This window comes from Pogona vitticeps, chromosome 10, assembly GCF_051106095.1.
Source record: "Pogona vitticeps strain Pit_001003342236 chromosome 10, PviZW2.1, whole genome shotgun sequence".
NCBI classification, from domain to species: Eukaryota; Metazoa; Chordata; class Lepidosauria; order Squamata; family Agamidae; genus Pogona; species Pogona vitticeps.
In genome coordinates this window covers 6807607-6827515 of record NC_135792.1, presented here as the reverse complement: position 1 = coordinate 6827515, position 19909 = coordinate 6807607, and the positions used below count along the sequence as shown (strand labels likewise).

At 43.7% G+C, this 19909-nt stretch overlaps 2 protein-coding genes across 4 annotated transcripts; one reads left to right on the top strand and one right to left on the bottom strand.

The window, feature by feature from the left end:
* The first annotated feature begins 555 nt into the window (after positions 1 to 555).
* MPHOSPH6 (M-phase phosphoprotein 6) lies at positions 556 to 10582 on the top strand. Its single transcript, XM_020813589.3, has 5 exons — positions 556 to 751; positions 6350 to 6462; positions 6606 to 6696; positions 7907 to 8007; positions 9826 to 10582. Exons 1-5 carry the CDS (start codon positions 701 to 703, stop codon positions 9971 to 9973), a joined length of 504 nt encoding a protein of 167 aa, XP_020669248.3. The 5' UTR covers positions 556 to 700; the 3' UTR covers positions 9974 to 10582.
* On the bottom strand, positions 1606 to 18494 carry LOC110090098 (arylamine N-acetyltransferase, pineal gland isozyme NAT-10). 3 transcript variants are annotated; one of them, XR_013538637.1, is made up of 4 exons: positions 18251 to 18494; positions 16586 to 16699; positions 13627 to 15907; positions 1606 to 4806 (listed from the first exon to the last, which is right to left on the bottom strand). XR_013538637.1 is itself a non-coding variant. In XM_072980400.2 (3 exons), exon 3 carries the CDS (start codon positions 15900 to 15902, stop codon positions 15030 to 15032), a length of 873 nt encoding a protein of 290 aa, XP_072836501.2. In that variant the 5' UTR covers positions 15903 to 15907; positions 16586 to 16699; positions 18251 to 18494; the 3' UTR covers positions 10456 to 15029. The 3 variants fall into 3 exon arrangements, 1 of the variants encoding a protein (XP_072836501.2); XM_072980400.2 differs by lacking the exon at positions 1606 to 4806 and having other exon boundaries at positions 10456 to 15907; XR_013538638.1 differs by lacking the exons at positions 16586 to 16699; positions 18251 to 18494 and having other exon boundaries at positions 13627 to 16575.
* Positions 18495 to 19909: the final 1415 nt, after the last annotated feature.

Sequence of the window (19909 nt, the reverse complement as noted above, 5' to 3'; positions counted from 1 at the left end):
TCATCAATGAAAGCTAGCTGTTCTTTCCTTGGTTTTTTTTTTCTGTAGTCTACTAAAGGTATCACCTGCTTCTGCATTTGTATGATTTTGGAGACCACACAGCCCTTTTCTGATTTTTTTTCTTCTTTAAATCATGGGGGTATAATAAATGGAGCGAGATTATTGCTTGAATGCCCTGCTATTAAGGCTTCCTGGGGGCAACTTGCTTGCCAGTGGGGAAAGCAAGGTAGATTTCCCACCTAACCAGGAAAACCTCTTCATATCCTCTATGCAGGCAAGAAGTAAGGGCACCTTTTGACTACATAAGGAGGTACTGCGCATGCTCCATTTTGCCAGCCCTGATCCTAAAAGCATGCTTTATTCTTCTCTTAAAATACGGTTTTTTAAAGCATGTAATATTTTCAACGCGGCATAAACCCATCCCCCCTTGACATATACGTGTCTGAAGTATCCATAACTCAGAATAAATAGGAAAACCTGGTTCCAATTGAGAGCACGAGGTGTGGGCGGAGTGCCTTCACCAGGTACTCCCGAGCATGCGCACGATGGAGGGAGGCACGCATGCGCACAAGCAGAGGGGGGAAAACCATTGCGAGAGCGAGGCTGCGGCCCGGTGGGTTAAGAGCCCCGGCGCGTCAGAGGCCGAGAAAGGTGCGGCCGCGGTTCCCGGCCACCGGCCAGCCCCTCTTCCGCCGTCGCCATGGCTCGGGACGTGAAGAGCAAACTCTCGAAGAACCTGCTCCGGATGAAGGTAGGAAGCCGCCCGAGAGGAGGCGGGGCGAGACCGGGCGGCAACATGGCGGCCGCCGCGGCGAAGCCGGAGCCGAAACGCTGAGGGAAGGGGCGGGGCCGGGACGACTCCTCCCGAGGGGCTTCGGAGGGAGGGAGGGAAGGAGGCGGAGGGAACCGAGCGGCTTCTCACGGGGGGAGCGGGAGGTGGCGATTGGAGCCGAAGGACTTCGGGCCTTCGTAGGCACATTAAACGGGACTGGGCTTTTAAAAAGAAAGAGGTGCCCGGGCGGGGCCTCACGGCGGGTTACTGTGGCAGCGCTTTTGAGCCCGTATCTTTCCTGGTAGAATCCTTCCTGCCTATGAGGACAAGCCGCTGTTCCTTTGAAGGTGCACTCTGCATATGCCCAGAGGCTAAATTTGGAGGGCCTCTCCACACATGCCGAGAGGGTAATTTTTTTTGGGGGGGTGGGGCACTCTGCACATGCCCAGAGGCTAAATTCGTAGGTGCACACTGCACATACCCAAAGGCTAAATTTGGAGGTGCACTCTGCACATGCCCAGAGGCTAAATTTGGAGGTGCACTCTGCACATACCCAAAGGCTAAATTCGGAGGTGCACACTGCACATACCCAGAGGCTAAATTTGGAGGTGCACTCTGCACATACCCAGAGACTACATTTAGAGGTGCACTCTGCACATGCCCAGAGGATAACAGGAAATTAATGGATTCTGGGAACGAATTAAATAGATCCCGGTATAAAATCAGTTAAGCTGTACTGAATTGAGGCTGCCTAGAAGGCATGTATCCTAACACCCTCCTCTTTGCCCAGAGCAGGAGGTGATGATGATGATGATTTTGCAAGCCCTTCCCGATAAATCTAGTACTTGGGTAAACCCTGGATGGGAGGGAGAGAAGCAAAATTTGGTTTAGATGTTTCTGCACATGTAGAGATTATTATCCTATCATATAGGCTGAATTTGTGACAGGCTGACCCAGATTTTAACATTTTATGGGCTGGTTTGCAGCAGACACCACGAGACCAAGAGGGATGGTCTACCAGAGATTTGGAAGTTAAACCAAACCTAAAAAGATGCTCCGGGTCATGGAAGATTGCGCTAAATAAGACTTGCTGCTCTCCAAGGTCCAACAAAATGGGTTTTTTATAGCTTTGCTTCAAGAAATAACGTTTCAAACTGCTAGATTTTAGGGTTCTAGGAAGCTGCCTTTCTACCATCTGTCCCTCTGTTTCTCTCCGCAGTTGTCATCCAAGTGCTTATTGTAAACATGTTCATTTATACACGCATTTGTACATATACTTCCCCTCCCCTCTCCCCTTTATATCAGTGTGTGTTTTAGAATTAAGATTTCAACAGAGGTTAGTCTGATACTTTTCTTAAAAAGTTTGGTTTTAGGTTTAGCAGGCATATTTATTTATTTAAAACCTTTTTAACCCGCCTTTCTCCTTAAAACGGACCCGATGCAGCTTACAACAGTTAAAAGGCAGTATTTAAGTTTGTAACAATATAAAGCCCTTGTGAAGGAAGTGAATGGAATTATTATTAATTTTTTTAAGCGCTGGGTTTTTTTCAATGCTTTTAAAAAAATCTTCTGTTTTATATTTTGAATTTGGGAGCCCTGATGGGCAGAGAAAAGGTGAACAAACACTTTAAATAAATGAGACGTTCAGATACTGCTTTATCTCCTTGTCAGCTCTTCAGAGTCTTGCTTATTGCTTACTAAAAGACCCATTTTATTTCTTTGTTTCATTTCCAGGCTGCCGTTGTGCAGGGAGGGGACTCTGAAGAACGAACCCAAGGTTAACTAAATATAGTGGTGCCTCGCTAGACGATGATAATTCGTTCCACTGAAATTGCTGCTTAGCGAAATCATTGTCTACTGAAAAGCTTTTCCCTTTTGGAATGTATTGAAACCTGTTTAATGCGTTCCGATGGGGAAGAATTGTCGTTGTCTAGCGAAGATTGCCCATAGGAACGCCGCTTTGCGAACTGCCGATCAGCTGTTTAAATCGCTGTCTTGCGAAGCTTAGGTCCCGAAAACACCTGTTTTGCGAGCGCGGAGGGAGCTGTCAAAATTGTCGTCTAGTGAAAATCGGTTTGCGAAGCAGGGACCCAACATTGTCCAGCGAAATTCCCCCATAGGAATCACTATTTTGCGAATCGCTATAGCGATTGCAAAAAGCCAGTGTCTAGCGAAAAAACTGTAATGCGGGGTAACTGTCTAGCGAGGCACCACTGTAACTAGCAAACTAACCCAGGATTGAATCTGGAGCTCTCTGCAGCAAAGCTGCAGTTTTCACCATTGAGCTGCGATTCAGTAGCTGAGCCACATTCAGTAATTCAACAAATTTTCCACTTTGCTTCCTACATGGGGGCTGAACTCTGTGATCCATAGGATCCCTTCCAGCTCTGCAGTTTTACGATCATTGTAAAATCGGGGTAGGAAGAAGAACTTTATACAGTATACTGTTGACAGCTTACAAGAGTAAAAGTGGAGTGTTGCTAATACCTACATTCATAATAGTGAGTTATAGCTGTTTTCCTTTCTTAGAGCATTTTTAGAGAAATGTGTGCAAATGAAAGGTCATTCTTTTGCTGCCTATGGAGTTTGCATGTGCTGATGACAAGACCTTGCAGCCATGCTAATATTACCCCTCATTTCCCTTGCTCATTTAACTTTCCCCCCCATCCTCTCTTCCTCAACTCATCAATATAGCCATGTGGCAATTCGGGGAGGGGGGGAAATAATATTAATAAAGCGCTGACCTAGCCGTTGGCCTTGGATTTGCGAAGCCGGTGCTGAGTCCAAAGTGGAATTAGTCTCGGCTCAGCAGTTAATGGACTCCGTTCCTGTCCTATAATGTAACACATAATTCAGTGGAGGAACGCAGTGGCGTGATTGATGATTGCTCCGTTTCAGAGGACAACATCTGAGTTGAATTGCCATTAATTTTTAAAAAATATAAATATTCATTAAACATTTATAACTCAATCTAGCTGGGCCTTCATGGTTTGTTTGCTTCGCTTTTACATTAGCGCCGTTCCATTTTATCTCTTTTAGGATGTGGTTGAAAAGGGCTTTCAACCCAAATACCAAACAAGATGATTCTCTCTCTTCCCCCCCCCCCAATTCTCTCTCTCTCACTCACTCTTTTTCTTAACAATTTCCATTTTAATTTTCAGCAGGGACATTGTATAGAAAGTGTTCTACATCTTATAACAATTAAAAGTGGTTGCTTAGGAAATTAGTACAGGTGGACCAAAGGCTGCCATCCCGTGGAATTACGTTCCAGTATTGAAGGGACTTCCTCGGGATTGCGGTCCTTACACCTGTTAATTTGGAAGTGCATTTTGCTATCTAGATATTAACAGGACTTTTGAGTTATTGCGGTTCAGCTTAATCTATAATGTTTCCTCAATCCTCACCAGTTTTGCTGTGAATGTTAAAAATTCATCTGCAAGGTCATTTTATAGCCACATGAGAGTGCAGCAATGATACTGTGTGGCAGAGCACAGTGTTTTACAAGGCAATTCTAAAAATGAGGCATCGCAAATGGAAAAGTATAACTTTTAAACCGGACTTCTGATCAGGGCCATTTTTGGCACAGTTGTAGCAGACTGTCACCTCTTGCTCTTTGCCAAATTTGCGAACAAAGTATTTTCAAGTTATGATTTTTTTTAAAAAAAGTAAAATTGCTCCCTGCCGCCTTCCCCGCGCGCCCCTTGATTGTTTCACCAAACAAAGGCTCAAGCTGCAAGCTGTTCAGCGGCCACCAGTTGTTCACAACAACTTTCACGATTGATGACAGAGGTCCAGACAACGTGTCATTTTATATAAAGCAGAAATAGTGTATTGTAGCAAAGAATAAAGGTTAAGCCAACTTCATTTGTTTTGAACTAAACAGTCCTAAATGATCTTCATTGGTTCCCTACACATCAGCTGTGGTTTAGCAATCTGTCTTCCCCAAAAAGCCAAATCCACCATCCTCCTGTCTCCTCCTCATGCCGAGACTCTTATATCTCGTGACTCCGCTTCTCCAACACTCTCATTGGTACCTGCAGATAGCACATTGATACTGATGACCTGGGCGGATGCCACACTCCGATTCAGAAACAGGTGACCCTAAAAATTAACCTTGGTTTAAAATAGCTCACCCAAATTGAAAAGGCCCATCTTGCTTATCATGAACGGCAATTATTGGCCCCACATGCTTTTCATTATTTGGAAAGAATCCAGACTGCATGTCCTTTGGTGGTTTGTGCTGGTTCAGGGGATAGCCCAACAGGTATTTCGGGGTTTGGTGCCTCCGGTGGCTGCCCAGTGATAAGCAGGGTCCCCCTGCCCTGCCCTGCCTCCTGCGACCGGGCGCCAGAGGGAGCAGGGCACCAAACAAGAGAACACCTGACTGTCGCACGAACCAGCACGACCTGCCAAACCAGTAGCTTGTGCCCATCTCTAATAGTGAATGCTCAGAATGGGTTTGCTCTTCCCTTCTTCTGTAGGGGGTGTCCTGGGACTGCACAGCTTGCCCAAGGACACCTAGGCTGGCTCTTCTTCCAAGGGTCACAGTGGGGAATTGAACCCTTACTTTGGACTAGCTCAGTGGTTTAGGCGTCCAGCTACAGAGCCAGGGGCTGAGAGTCCAATTTCCCACTGTCCCACAGGAGCTAGACTCAGTGATCTATAGGGTCCCGTCCAGCTCTGCGGTTCTAAGATGATGATGACAACGACTCTGCAGTTACTGAGCTCTCCAGCCCGACATCTGATCCTTTAGTTGCCTTCATTCTGTTTCCTAGGAATGCACTCCAAAAACAAAGCGGCTTTTTTTTTTTGCATCCTTAAATCAGTTTCTTCAAAGGCATAAGAGGTGCTGCCAGATTGCAAAAGCCTTTGTTTTCTGACCTTGCTGCTGCATGAAGAGGAAAAGCCTTCCTGTGTTTGCATATTTTATTTATTTATAAAACGTATATGGTGTCTTCCTGTGCCAAGTACCGTGTTTCCCTGAAAATAAGACAGGGTCTTATATTAATTTTTGCTCCAAAATAAAATAATTAAAAAAAAAAACAAAACACGCATTCGGGCTTATTTTAGGGGATTTTAATTTTTTTTTCATGTACAGTACAACAATTTACATTTATTTAAATACAGTCATGTCGTCTTCCGGTTGCTGCACAGTGGTGGAGGACGGGGTTTCACTTAACTGGGGCTTATTTTGGGCTTATATTACAAGCATCCTGAAAAACCATACTAGGGCTTATTTTCAGGTTAGGTCTTATTTTTGGGAAAACAGGGTATCTGCTTGACTACTGGTGCTGAGTAGCAGCAAAAATAAAACATAGCTTAAAAATACTTTTGGCTCGCCAACTAGAACGGAAGCGGGGTGGAAATAACCTTTAAAACCTACTTTGCAGGATTCTGGTGAGGATAATGGAGGAGAGACCTGAGCCTATGCTGAGTTCCCTAGAAGAAGCATGGGGCGTATTTGTGACAAGCGGTTAGAACTAGACCACAGCTGATTGCATTTCAGAGATGCCGCATTGTGGATAAACAATGTATATTTTCGCTTCTGATATATCTTTTCTGTGACTTGCATTTCAGTTCATGCAAAGGGGTTTGGATTCAGAGACGAAAAAGCAGCTCGAAGAGGAGGAGAAGAAAATAATCAGCGATGAGCATTGGTTTCTGGATTTGCCAGAATTGAAGGAAAAAGAGTAAGTTGTTTGTGTCCTTTTCTTGGCTCGCGTGCAGGCTGGAACCTCTGTTGTTTAGTTTTATTTCCCATGAAGCCACGAAGGAAGCTAAACATGCCTGTTTAAGACTATTCAATCCTCTCCGTTTCGTTACTTCTTCATAGGAGCTTTATAATAGAAGAAAGAAGTTTTGCTCCGTGTGAAGACCTCCTGTATGGCAGAATGTCCTTTAAGGGCTTCAATCCTGAAGTCGAGGTAAATTTGTCGGTTGTGCACCGTTGTTTGGCCGAATGACCAAACACTAAATGAATGGGGGCAACGTGCACCTTTTGGCGGTGATTCCACACCCACCCACATCGCTTGTCTCAGATGCTGATCTGGTGCCAGGAGACGAGGAACTCCATTCGTCCCAGTGAAACCCAAGATTTCTCTTGCTCCCCAAGAGGAGGGGTGCCGAGGAGGGTCACTAAGTGAGATCTCTAGTCAATACATGTCTCCTTGACGCCGCAGTGTGAACCACAGGGTATGTCAGTATAGCACACTGGCCTTGTTTTTTTCTGAATGTTCATTTTCTTCTAATTATTCCACTATTCGAATGAAGGACTGTTGGGTTCAGGCAATGAGCAGGCTTATGGGCTTTGTGGTGATCACCAGATAATGGGATAGCAAAGAGTCTCTTAGCAATAGATTAAGGAAGTCAGCCACACACAGAGATGGATGTCTGCCAGCAGTACTCCTGGTGGGCGACTCAGCAAGGAAGCAGAATGAGAGGTCTTCTTCTTCCCTGCCCCCAGGAGACTGTCCTTTTATTAACATTACAAGGTCACAGGTAGTGACAGCATTACAGATAGTAGACAGGGTTCAGATAGGACAATGGTTACATCATGTTATTAGGGTTGGTCTGGAGAAAGGCAATTAATCAAGCCCTCTGATTGGCCTAAGGAAAGGCCTCTATGGCAAGCTCTCTATGATAATGAGAAAGAGGAATAAGGGTGGCAATTCCTCCCCCCAGAAGCAGCGACATGATGCTAGGAGAGTTTTCTCTACACTACAACACCCATGTGGCTTAGCAACCTTGGGAATGGCACCCCCGCAAAGGACCATTGTGTGTGTGGGCAAAAGAATGACTAATAGGTTATTCTTAAATGGGAAATCCACCGCAGGATGTACTGCAGCCAAACCGTTTGTGGCCTGCAGGCCACTATGGGACTCTGGAACATTAAAAACCGGTGTCATGATCAACTACTGTATTTAATTACGATGTAACGTGAGACCCAGAACTGGTTTGGTGGGTCATGTGCATCTTTATCCCTCAGCCAGGTAAAAGGCAGATGCCTACACTCTTGTACATGACTGTCTTTCTCTCTCTTTTAACAGTGATTTTTCTCTTTGAGCCAAATCTATCTCCTTGACTTTCTTCAAGGAGTGCAATACGCAACTCAAGATTCCACTTTTTCATTTTCAGAAGTTAATGATCCAGATGAACTCGCGGTACAAGACGGAAGAAACCGAGGAAGACGGTTGTGCAATGGAGGCTGATGTATCGGATGAAGAAATGGCCAGAAGGTAACTCTTAGCGTTTGTGACATAAAAAACATTAACGGGAAGATGGGTTGCTTCCTTTATCTCTTTACAAAATGAAAAACCTGGCCCACAATCGGTAAACTCTTGCCGTACATAGCATTTATTCCTCAAAAAGAATCTTTCACGGCGGAATGAAGCTGTTGATCGGATGAGTTAGTACTGTTGTTTTAAAACCCTTTGTTTCCCCCACGTATCTTAGCTGGAAGTCATCTATAGGCTATAATCATTACTTATTTCAATTCATATCTCTCGCTTTCCTGAACAAAAAGGCTCTGAGGGAGTAAAGCGTAACCATTCCTGGTAAAATGATTTCAAAAGCAAAGTGATAACTTTTGCTGTGGGCCAAATGGAACACCACAGCTGCGATTGCATTTTTTTTGTTAAAACTGAAAAGTCTGTTTCTGTAGTGAAAGATACTTTGGAGGAACGGCGAAGAGTTACTGCTTTCGGGTGGCAGGTCCTAGACTCCCTTTGCAAACATTTCTAGTGGCTGGTGAATTTTGAAAATGGTTGTCTAAAGGTGGTAGTGGTGGGGGGAGAGGCTACTTTTCATGGCTGTTGATACACACTCAAGTGAATCACTGATGGGAAATTTTGTTCTGCCTTGATTACATATCTACTTGATGAACCTCTGTAATGTCTGGTAGGATGCTGACGTGCTGTATCAGACCCTTGATCCATCCATCATTTACACCAGTGCTGAGCAACCTGTGATCCTCCAGATGTTTTTTTTAGACCCCAGCTGCTCTCAGACTAAACCAACATGGCTCGCCGCGAGGCTGGAGTCTAGCAATGTCTGAAGGACTCTATGGTCCCTAATCATCACCATCACCTTAGATCTGCAGAGCTGGAAGGGACCTTATGGATCATTGAGTCCAGCCTGTGTCAAGGAGGGCAAGTGGGGAATGCAACTCTGAAGTTGCAGCCAGAGTTCTAAACCACTGAGCTATGAATCTTCACTGATTAGCACTAATTTGTTGGAAAGGCATTTTTCCCAGTTGTCTCTCTAAAAAAGCCAAGAACTGAATAACACCTATGCTGTGACACTAAGCTGTAGTCCAGGAGTGGGCAGCTTTTCCAGAATTTCTGCCCATTCCTTTTGGCTTTGAAAAAAAAAGTCTGCCTAGGCTGGAGAAGTTGGCAGAGGGACGTTCCCCCTGCACCCGACACAGAACAGGTATATTGGTGGGTTCTTGGAGCCTGTATGCAGGCTGCAGGCCAAACTTTGCCCTCCTCCATTTGCGTCTTGCCCTAGGCAATCCATGTGACCTGATGGTAGTTTAAAGCAGCAGAAGCCACATGGATGTCTCTGCTGCATTGCAAAAATGCAGTGGGGGAAACACAGGAAGGGGGGGGTGCCATCCTGAATGCCGGATTGGCCCAACAGTCTTTGTAGTCCAGCCTCCTGGATCCTGGAGTTGCTATCCAGATACCTCTGTGAAGTGGATACTGAAGCACAATAACAGCTTCTCCTGTTGCCGTTTACAAACTGATGTTCAGAACCTTTAGCAAGGAATTCTCCTTTAGCAGCCTTTGCTGTAGGTGCATTCTCCTCCGTTTTAAAGCTGTCTCAGCTCTTGACCACCTTGTAGCTCTCTGTTCTGTCAGTGAATTCTGGACAGTGCAAGGAAATACAGACTCCAGATTTGAAGCCCACCTTACATGGTTATGGCCTACATCTTTATTCCGGCTTCTTAAAAGGACTGCATGTTCTTCTGGCTATGCTATGATCAAAGGATAGCCTTTCCCCTCTGCTTGTTTTTTTTTTTCTTTCTTTAAAAGCTATTGTTTTCTTTACAGATATGAAACTTTAGTGGGAACCATTGGGAGGAAGTTCCTGAAGAAGAGAGAACGCCACATGGTACAAGATGCAGAGGAGGAGGAGGAGGAAAACAGTAGCAGGAGACCCAGCAAAATGAAGAAAACCTTTTTAAAACCCCAAGATTGAAATGATGGCGGGGATGTGCCTTCGTTAGCCTGGAGAGATCTTTTATTTTTTTAAACTGTTGTAATAGCAAGGTGGTTTTTTTGTACATATATAAATTGGTAGATCCCTTTATGTCTCTAGGACAGATATTTTTTTCAGAGTAGATGGGTACATAATGGATGTTGCCCGTCTCCTGTTCCCCAGACGCATGTTTAATGTTGGACTGCAAACGGTGCGAGGAGGAAGCGCTGCCTCGAAGAAAGGTTGAAAAACAGCATTAGATTATGATTCTAACTGCAAGCAATATTTTTCAAAGGCAGGTAAACTCTAAGAGAATCTTACTTTCTCTTGGCTTTCTCAAAAAATACAAGCAAAAGTGTTTTGCTTGAGAAAGGATAGGAAGTCCTGGGAAATTAATTTTCTTTTCCTTTTAGTAAAAAAAAAAAGAGAGAGAGAGAGAGAATGTGTTCCTTCCACAATTTTTAAGCATGTCCTTGACAAAATATTTTTTTATTGCAAAGGGCATTTCTCCCCCCCCCAACAGTTTTATGATGATGAGCCTGTGCCTTTCATTAAAATGCGTGACACTGTAACCATTCTTGAATAAATTAATTAACCTACTCTTTAAAACACGACTCTGTACAAAAGAAAAATAGGGTTTTTGTTGGCTCTTCAAGTACATCGGGGATACCAATTTGATACTAGTATTACTATTAACAGTAAACGTCCATTGGTAGTGATTTTAAAAATAATCAGATCTGACTGTCAGTTTTCAAAGTTGAAATCTGTTGTCAAGGTCAGTTTAGATTTTTATACCCAATTCTCAGCAAGTATGTGGTGTGTGTGTCTTTTAAAAGAAGCAGCAGGCCCCCCACTCGCTTTCAAGGCTGGTCTGCCCAAAGCAACTGGAGATTCAGCAGGTGATTTGTCAATTTCAAATAAGAAACTGACAACCCCATCAAGACAAGGCATGTGTAAGCTAAATATCGTCTGTCTTCCTTCCTTCCTTCCTTCCTTCCCCTGTTCCTGTGTGCTGCTGGCTTTCATTTGCAAAAACTATCCCCTAAATATCCTCTTCCTCCATCCCTCCCTTCCTTTCCCTCCCCCCTTCAGGATGGCTCACACATAGAAAGATACAGCCTCTCTTTCCCAAGGAGGAGGTCTTATTAATGTCAGAAAAATTCTGAAACATTGTCTCTTTCACTTTTCTGGAGCTAATTAAACGCTGCTGGGTTAATTACTCAAAACCCGGTCACAGAATATGGCCAGCCAACATTAATGATTTAGTTCTTGTCTCCCTCCTACATGTCATCCTCTGGAGGGTGGGGAAGGAAGGAAAGTGCCTTCTGCATATATACTGTATAGCAAAAAAGACAAAGTAAATATATATAATATACTACTTACTAGTGAGGATGGAGGTATATGCATCTGAATCACTTTGTTTCTTCCCCTTTAATGTCAGCATCAGTGTCAAAATTTTGTTGCCAAAAAAACCCAAAAAAGCTTATTCAATCTAACCCTGATCTTGGTTGCTGGTGGTGGTGGGGAATTAGGTCCAAATACTGATCAGTCTTTGACTGTTCAGCAGCCTTATTTCTATGAAGGATTTCCCCCACGTTCAGTTTAAGAATTGTATCCTGTTGTGGAAACATTACTGTTGCCCTTCCCTCCCCGCAACCTCCTGAATGCCTGCTTCCACCTCCCATGTAGTTCTGAAATTTGGGGGGGAAAAAAAACACCAAACCTGAACCCAATGCAATTTCTGCTGATTCTCGCAGAATACCGCCTCCCTCTCTTCACTGGTCTGTGATGTAATTAGACTTTGATCTCTTTTGCTATAGTCAGAGCGTGAAAACATGACCTCCTTTGGCCTATAACTTCCAGAATCTCTTCACTAGCTATGCTAACTCAGAATTCTGGAGGTTGTGATATGAAACAGCAACATTTTAGGGCTTGATAGCTTAGTGGTTTTAGGTCTCTGGCTGCAGAGCTAGAGGTTGGGAGTCTGATTCCCCTACTGTGCCTCCTGTGAGTCGAGCCAGCCTGTGTAGCCTTGGGCGTGCTGCACAGTCTCAAGGTTGCCCCTAGAGGAAGGGAATGGTAAAGCAATTCTGAGGATTCTCTACCTAGAAAACCCTGGAAAGGGTTGCCCTAAGTCAGAATTGACTTAACACTACCTGATGGTTATTATATATTTTGGAGCTGGCTGGATAGCTCAGTGGTTTAGGTATTGGTTAAGAGTTTGATTCCCCGTTAGGCATCCCGGGAATAGAGCCAGCCTGTGTGGCCTTGGCTAAGCTGCACAATCCCAGAGGAAGGTAGTAGTAAACTATTTCCGAGTAATCGTTACCTAGAAAACCCTGAAAGTGGTCACCGTAAGTCAGAACTGACTTGATGGTTATGGGATTATTGTATTATATTTAGAGCTCTGGTCATCTTGTGTGAGAAAACCTTGGACTGGATTTCCCCCTTTTATTAAGGGATCATTTTATTCTCCTTCTACATGCAGACAAGGAAGAGAGACACCACCTAATTTGGCACAAGGGAAAACACACACTTGCTAGCATCTGGGACTTGGAACAGTTACTTAGTACAGAAAATATGGTAGAGGTCTACAGTATGGTCAGGATTCAGGAGTTATAGTCCTCCCCCCAAAAAACAATATCTCCATGTTCTGCTACTGTCTACTTATATACAGCTCAGGCTACAGATACAGTGGTGCCTCGCTTAATGAGGAAATCGCTGTACGATTAGGTTTTTGCAATTGCTTTTGCGATCGCAAAACAATGGTTTAAATGGGGCTTTTTCCTTTAATGATAATCGGTTCCCTGCTTCAGGAACCGATTTTCGCTTTACGATGATCAGCAAACAGCTGATTGTTGGGTTTCAAAATGGCCGCCGGCTGAAGAAAATCCCCCCCTCCCCCGCTGTTTTCTAGGACAGATTCCTCGCTTTACAGGCACTGAAAATGGCCGCCGTATGGAGGATCTTCGCTGGACGAGCAGGTATTCAGCCCATTGGAATGCATTGAATGGTTTTCAATGCGTTTCAATGGGTTTTTTATTTCGTTTGACAATGTTTTCGCTCTACAGCGATTTCGTTGGAATGAAAAAGCACCACTTAGCTGCTTTTTTTTCTCTACCACAAGCATAAGTGCAGGGCAGCTCCTCCAGCTGTTGTGCCACAACTCCCATCAGCCTTAGCCAGCATAGGCCAGTGGTGAGGAATGCTGGGAGTTGTAGTGCAGCAATATCTAGAGGGGGTGGCACCATACCCACCCATACCCTCAAAGAAGTACCTGACTAGCGTATGGCCCTAGGTGGTTCGTGTTAGTAAGCTGAACCAAGGGATAGAAAATAAAGCATTTAATGAGGTGGCTGTACGTGGCTATGCACTGTCCTAAGAGGAGCAGGAAAAGAGATCCTTGTCTCTTTTATGAACTCTCCAGACACTCTTGCACAAGGAAAAGGGAGACCGGGCACAGGGGCCAGTGGTGAAAGTGGAATAGAGTGCTTTGACTCTGCGTGGCAACATTTTATTGTGGTTGATGCTGCTTGTGTATGCAGATCATCACTACCACCGTTGTTGTCCTCATCATCAGTATCGGCCATTGGCTCCCTACCAAATCACAGCCTTATCACCAGCCAAGATGCTCGCCCGCCTTTCAGACTTACCTAATGAGATTTTACTGAGCCCATGGCGTACTCTTTTGTGAAGTTGCTTTTCCCCTTCTTTTCAAGGTAGATACTGAAAATATGTGCCTGAAGCAGCCTCAACGCTCTGGGCTATCAATTGTTTTCTGTTTTCAGTTGAGCGGTAAAATGAGAATTACCTGGGGTTTTTTTGAAAAAAAAAACATTTAAAAACATTTGCATATATAAATGAAACAATCTTTCTGTTTGTCAGCTGTAGGCTTTAATTTTTTTGTCTTTATAAAAGATAGATTTTTTTAGGCTCCGGATTCTTAGTTCAGTGCCTTCCTCAAAATAAGCAATTCATGAGGACTAGAAACTTTTGCAAGAAAAGCTTGCTGTGCAGGAAACAGCATATATACATAGATCTGAAAGAAGATTAAGGAAATATCTTTGCATGCTTGGGAATTTTAAGCAATACTCTTAATAACAGCTCTTTAAACATAATAACAGCTCTTTAAACATACACAGTGTGTGACCGGGGGGGGGGGGCAGGAGCAAACTGTTCTAATCCATTATAGCTGCTGGCTCAAGCGTAGCTTTCACAAGTGTTCCCAGTGCATATATGAACAGAAGTAAATGCAGATGGGAATGGATCCTCTGTAAATATTGATGCAGGTAATTAAAATTATATCTATGTCCATTTTTACAGATTAAGGTTTCAAGTATTTTTGTTCCCTGCTCACTTCATTAAACGGGGCGCTTGTCAAAAGCATGCTCCTTCACAAATTGGAGACGAGCATGAAGCGTCGTTCTTTAATTATCACCTTTGCAATAGTTGTACGGAGTTTTTTAAAAAGTCGTTTGAATCTGATTTAGAGGGACAAAGCAGTTCAATTGGCCTTCATAGATCATTTCCAAAAAAACCCCCAAAGCGCCAAAGCTTTTCATAGGAACTAGACTGCATTAATTCTATGCTTTCAGTTTTCCTTAAAACCTTTGCAGGGGAGTTCAATCCAGTAATTTCTTACATCTACAACACATGATGCATTTGTAACATTTACACTAAAGAAATGAGACCGACATAGAAATATTTCATTCAGATGTGTGGATTCTGTTCCTCTGCTGGAACAAATGGAACATCAAATGCATAGATATGTTTGGGGTGTACATCAGAACACAACCTGTTTTGAATTCAGATAAGTGTGATTTAACACAATATGCAGCACAGATCCCATTTTTAAGTGTCTTTGGAAATCTGTTACCCAGGACAGTTTAACTACCTTGCACGCAGCCATTATTTTTCAGTGCTCATGAAAAATATACAGTATCCCATTCTGTCCATTAAGTATGCTTGGGTACAGCTGTTAATTTTATTGCAATGTATTTAATGCCGTGAAATCATGGTGCAGTTATACAGCACTTTGCAATTTTTGCCCTCTGTATTAAATTGTAAAAAATTCTGGGAGGTTGACGGGAACGAGTTTGTTCTCCAGAGTTATTCCGAACTTCTCTTCCAGTGTTTTCTCCACCTCGTCGTTTTTCAGCGTTGTGAATTCTACCAGATCCACATCCTCTTTGTATCTGTATGTCATCTCTGAGAGTGTCCACCCAACCAAAGCCCGAAACCCATTTATAGTTTGAAGGCTGCAAATTGATTTCTTTGTACACAGAGAATCCGGGGATGTTTGGAGATAAGAACATGGGGATCGAAAATCTTCAACCATCCGTGGCTCAATGCTGAACAGATAAACGTTCCTGCGCTCCTTCTTTTCGATGAGATCCAAGCTGGAGGAGGTTTCTGTAGGGATGTGTTGCTTCCTTCTTATTTTTTCAAAGTACCAAATCCCATTTTCTTCTGTGAAGCGGAAAACTCCAGGGATCTGAGGCTGATCTTTGCCAGAAACCAGTTCCATGGGTTGCCACATTTGGTAGGAGACACCGAAGCCAGCATCAACGATGTAAGATTTGCCATCAATCACTACTTGGAGGATTAAATGGGACATTATGGTGTCATATGCCTTTTGCTGTGGGAAGTACACATAGGCCCCCAGAATAGTCGTGTCGTAGCCCATAGTTTTCAGAACCCAAGACAACAGCAGGTTGTTCTCCATGCACCAACCTCCACGCCTTTTCTTTACAATTTTTGTATAGATGTCCTCTAAGTCGAGTGTTATGGTTTCCCCGCAGTGGATGCTGAGGTTTTCGAAGGGCACGGCGCAGATGTGGTGCTGGAAAACGGCCGTCAGCGTTTCTAAATCGAGAGTGTCGAGGGAGCCTTTGTAGCCCGTTCGTGCAAAATATTCGGCAATGTTCATGTTTCCTGGAAGACAAGTGTTAAAAGAAACCAATGAAAAATTGATGGCCGCTTGGATGGCTTTCCTGCTGGCGCACTGGCCGTTCCCCTGAGTGTTTAAAAGAGAGGCTTCAAGGAAATTGTGTTGTGGAGAAGAATGCAAAGAAGATCGTCTTGGGGTCTATGGCAGTTTGGGAGCAGCCTCCCTCCGTGGTGTATATGCATTCACTGGCAACCTGCTAAGCAAGCCTTAACTACTGTGGATCATTTTATTTGAGAGATCTATCTCCTCCTCCAATGATTATGGTTATATATTTTCTCCCATATTAGCCATCTCTGTATGCCCCTATGAGTTGCTTCAGTGCAGGGGAAGAGTACCGTAGCTTTCATGTCGTGTCTGTGAGCTGCTTATAGACATCTCGTCAGCCACTCTATGAACAGAGTCTTAAGCCTTGATCTGATCTGCTTCCTGGCTCTTAGGATTTTAGGGCGATAGCCGAGACCGAGAGCGCATCATTTGATTGCAAGTTCAGTCCCCGGCAGCTCCATGTGGACCTTGGAGGGAAATGCCCTCTTCAAAAGCGACTGTCTTGTCAGTGTGAACAGTATGGAGCTGTATGAACCTGTGGCGTGATCCTTTGGGCGTTCAGAATGGCTGTAGGGAAAAGAGGCTAAAGAAAGAGGGAGAAATACTCTTTCTCCTACATATGTTTCAGAGTGAGTTGTTGAGATTTTGAAGTGCCAGTTAATAAGAAAGGGGGTGGACTCTCCGGGGGACCTGAAGCTTTACTCCTTGGTGAATCTTTGCACTTCTGCTACCTAGGGGGGGGAAAGGAATTTTCACTAGAAATTCAAAACTCTGCAACAGTTCTCATACTAAATAGAATTAACTCTGTGACTTGGACACACACAAGTATGTGATTGCAGTAGGGACTAAATGGTTTCCAAAAGGAGAATGGGAGAAATGTATATCACCAGATTCAAATTCATATCAACAGTCCGCTGACGGTGAATTCCAACCTCCAAGCTTAAAATGTCAGTAAAAATACTTAACCCTTTCACATTATGTGTCTAGTGTTTGAAAACCTTTGCTAATTTAATTATTGCATTTAATAAATGAAAAAAGCTGGCTGACAGCCACACAGCCCCTATAACAACCTTTCTCCCTTTTTCCTCCATGCCCATTCCTTTTGCTTCTGACCCAAGAATGACTCACTGTATCTCTGTGTGCGTTTCCCTCTTCCTCCCATTGTCCACGCCAATCACATTTTGCACTCCCTCCTACTGTTTGCTAAATCTCTGTCATCTTCTCCATCCTTGGCGTTTAGTTTACTCTTGTTCCTTGATGTGCCATACTTGCTGCCTCGGCAGTAGCTCACGAACCCATCTCAAACCATCTGATCAGCCTCTTCATTGCCTTCCTCCTCTTCCAGAGCCGGAGATGCAGGCAGGATGGTCAACCCGTTAAGCCTCATCAACTTGATCACTGTTCTCCCAGCAGGTTTAGTCCTCTTTGCATCAAAATGGCTGTGATTTATTTGTTTGTTTGTTTAGGAAAACAAGCATAAGACTGGTGCACCCATTAGCTTAAAACTTGAAGGGATCCAAGTTGAACGTAAATTGCTTTTTTCCCCAAAGCCTGGATCGATCCTCAACAGATTATAGCTGTTGCCCTTATGCCCGGCCGAATTGATTCCCTGGCAGCAGTTTTGTTTATTCACGGTGGGAAGGAATGCGTTGAGCTAAGTACATTTTTTAAAAAAAAATCTAGCTGAGTTTTCTTTTATATTCTTTGTATGCAAGAGAAAAACTAGGAGAAAGGGAAGCACAGCACAAAATTTAAGAGTGGTCTCGTGGAACAAGTTGGATATGTGTCGCTTAAACATTTGACAGCCCGTTTTGTCTGTTTTCATAATCGGCAACGATTCATTTGTGTCTAAAATTCATATAGTAAAATCCTAATCTTTTGCCCTGGCCTTTGAGATAGCAACTGCTGGATAGCTCAGTGGTTTCTGCAAAGCTCAGTGGTTTCTGCAAAGCCAGAGGTTGGGAGTTCAATTCCCCACTGGGCCTCCCTTGCAGGGCTTGATTTGACGAGATATTGCATGGGGAAGATCGTCCGTGAGGAATCCTATAAGATCGACAGTAGCTTTCCAGGTATAACATTCTTATTGTACACTGTGCTCACAATTAAGGAACATTTTTGCTTGTTATTATGGGGAAAAACTAACTCATTTCTTAATTTACTGTTTGAAATGTTCTGGTGACCAGTTTCAACAAAACTTCCTCCCAAATCCAAATGGCTCCCTCCATTAAAGATGTCCCCCCTCCACAAGAGCTTTTAAATAGAATGACAAAAGTGAAACTTACCAGTTAAACTGTTTGATTCTTCAGTGAGATTTCTCAGTGTTTCTGCTGCAAAGCAACACACCTCTTATGTCCGTAAAGAAGTGTCAATGGATTTGACAGCTCGAGTTCTGGAGACCGTTGACTTGGAACCGGATCTGTTGGAAAGGAACAAAGTCTTTCTAGAAGGTCTCTGTGTAATTAGTTGCCACTAATCCACAAACTGCCTGAACTTTGATTCTCTTTTTTTAGTTTGGAGGCTGTACTTCCGCTTTCTCTTTCACCTGTCTGGTTTCCTGCATTATGGAGAAAGAAAAAAAAAAGAACTTAGTTCTTTCGGTTGATAGGAGGAAGAGGCATTAATATCCAATGTAGATTAAATAGCAAAGCCAAGATCTAACCAATCTCTTACATCTAGTCAGCTCCTTGAAAGTGTGGGGCGGGCAGTCCTAAACAATGTTGATACCTGAAGCGAAGAATGAGATGAAACACCTTCAGCCTCATGAAGAGAGGACGAAAGCATCCTCAATTCAATAGCATCCTCCACCACCTCTAAGGGCAACAGAAAAGTATGGGAGATGCAGGACAGGCTCAACTTTGAAGGGAAAAATGGTCTGAAAGCCCAGGAGAAATGGTTAAGAAGCTGCTCCCAACATCTGCCTGGAACAGCTGCTTCATCATGGAAAAGCCCACTCTGGAAGGAGAAGGAGCATAGGAGGTAATTACGCTCCTCAACCTAGTTAAGTCTGGCAACTGATTCAAAATCCTGACTTGTGAGTGACCATGAAGCTGCCAAGAGGCAAATGCAGATTCATGAGATTGGAGCAATCTCTGCACATCTGTGCAAGTCACTACGGGTCTTGTTCGCCAATCCTTAAGGGTTGGTTGTCAACCTCAGACCATGTTGCACAATACGCCTTTCTTGGTTCATTGAAGGCTATGTCTGGAATGCAGATGAAAGCATTGGTTCATAAGTAATTAAAGTGCCCTTGACTCAGGGAGAACTTTAGCACAAATGTCTCTGGCTCAGACCTTGAAGAAGTTAATCATCCTCATGTGCCATCAAGTCAGTTCTGGGTTACAGTGACCTTTCTGGGGTTTTACAGGTAGAGAACACTCAGAAGTGGTTTAACATTCCTTCTTCTGGGGGTGTCCTGGGACTAGCTTGCCAAAGCCTGCACAGGCTGGCTCTTCTCCCTGGAGGAACACTGGGGGAATCGAACTCCCAACCTCTGACTCCACAGCCAGATACCTAACTCAAGGCACTATCCAGAAGAAGTTACAACTCTCAATAATTTCCTCAAGCAATCCTGGAAGGAGAAAGTTTTATTTAACTACTTCTTGTGACTTTAATGCCTAGACACTCGTTGCGTTCTCACTCCCAGCTGGCGCCAGCTCTCGTTGCTTCAGGATAGAAGTATTTATATCTATTTTATATAGAGATTTGTTTCAGATAGTGTTTCAGCACTAATGGGGTACATGGATGCATACATACATGGCAATGCAGGAAATCCCCTTTGTCCACCTTCACACACAGAGAGGCACACGGACACATATGCAATAATCATATTTTGCAGTTTTTTACACAAGGACCCACCTTGTGTGATATCATAATGACCCACCTCCTATGAAATTATAGTAGCATAGGGCAGGCTGTTCTAATCTTTTTCATCAACCGTCCAA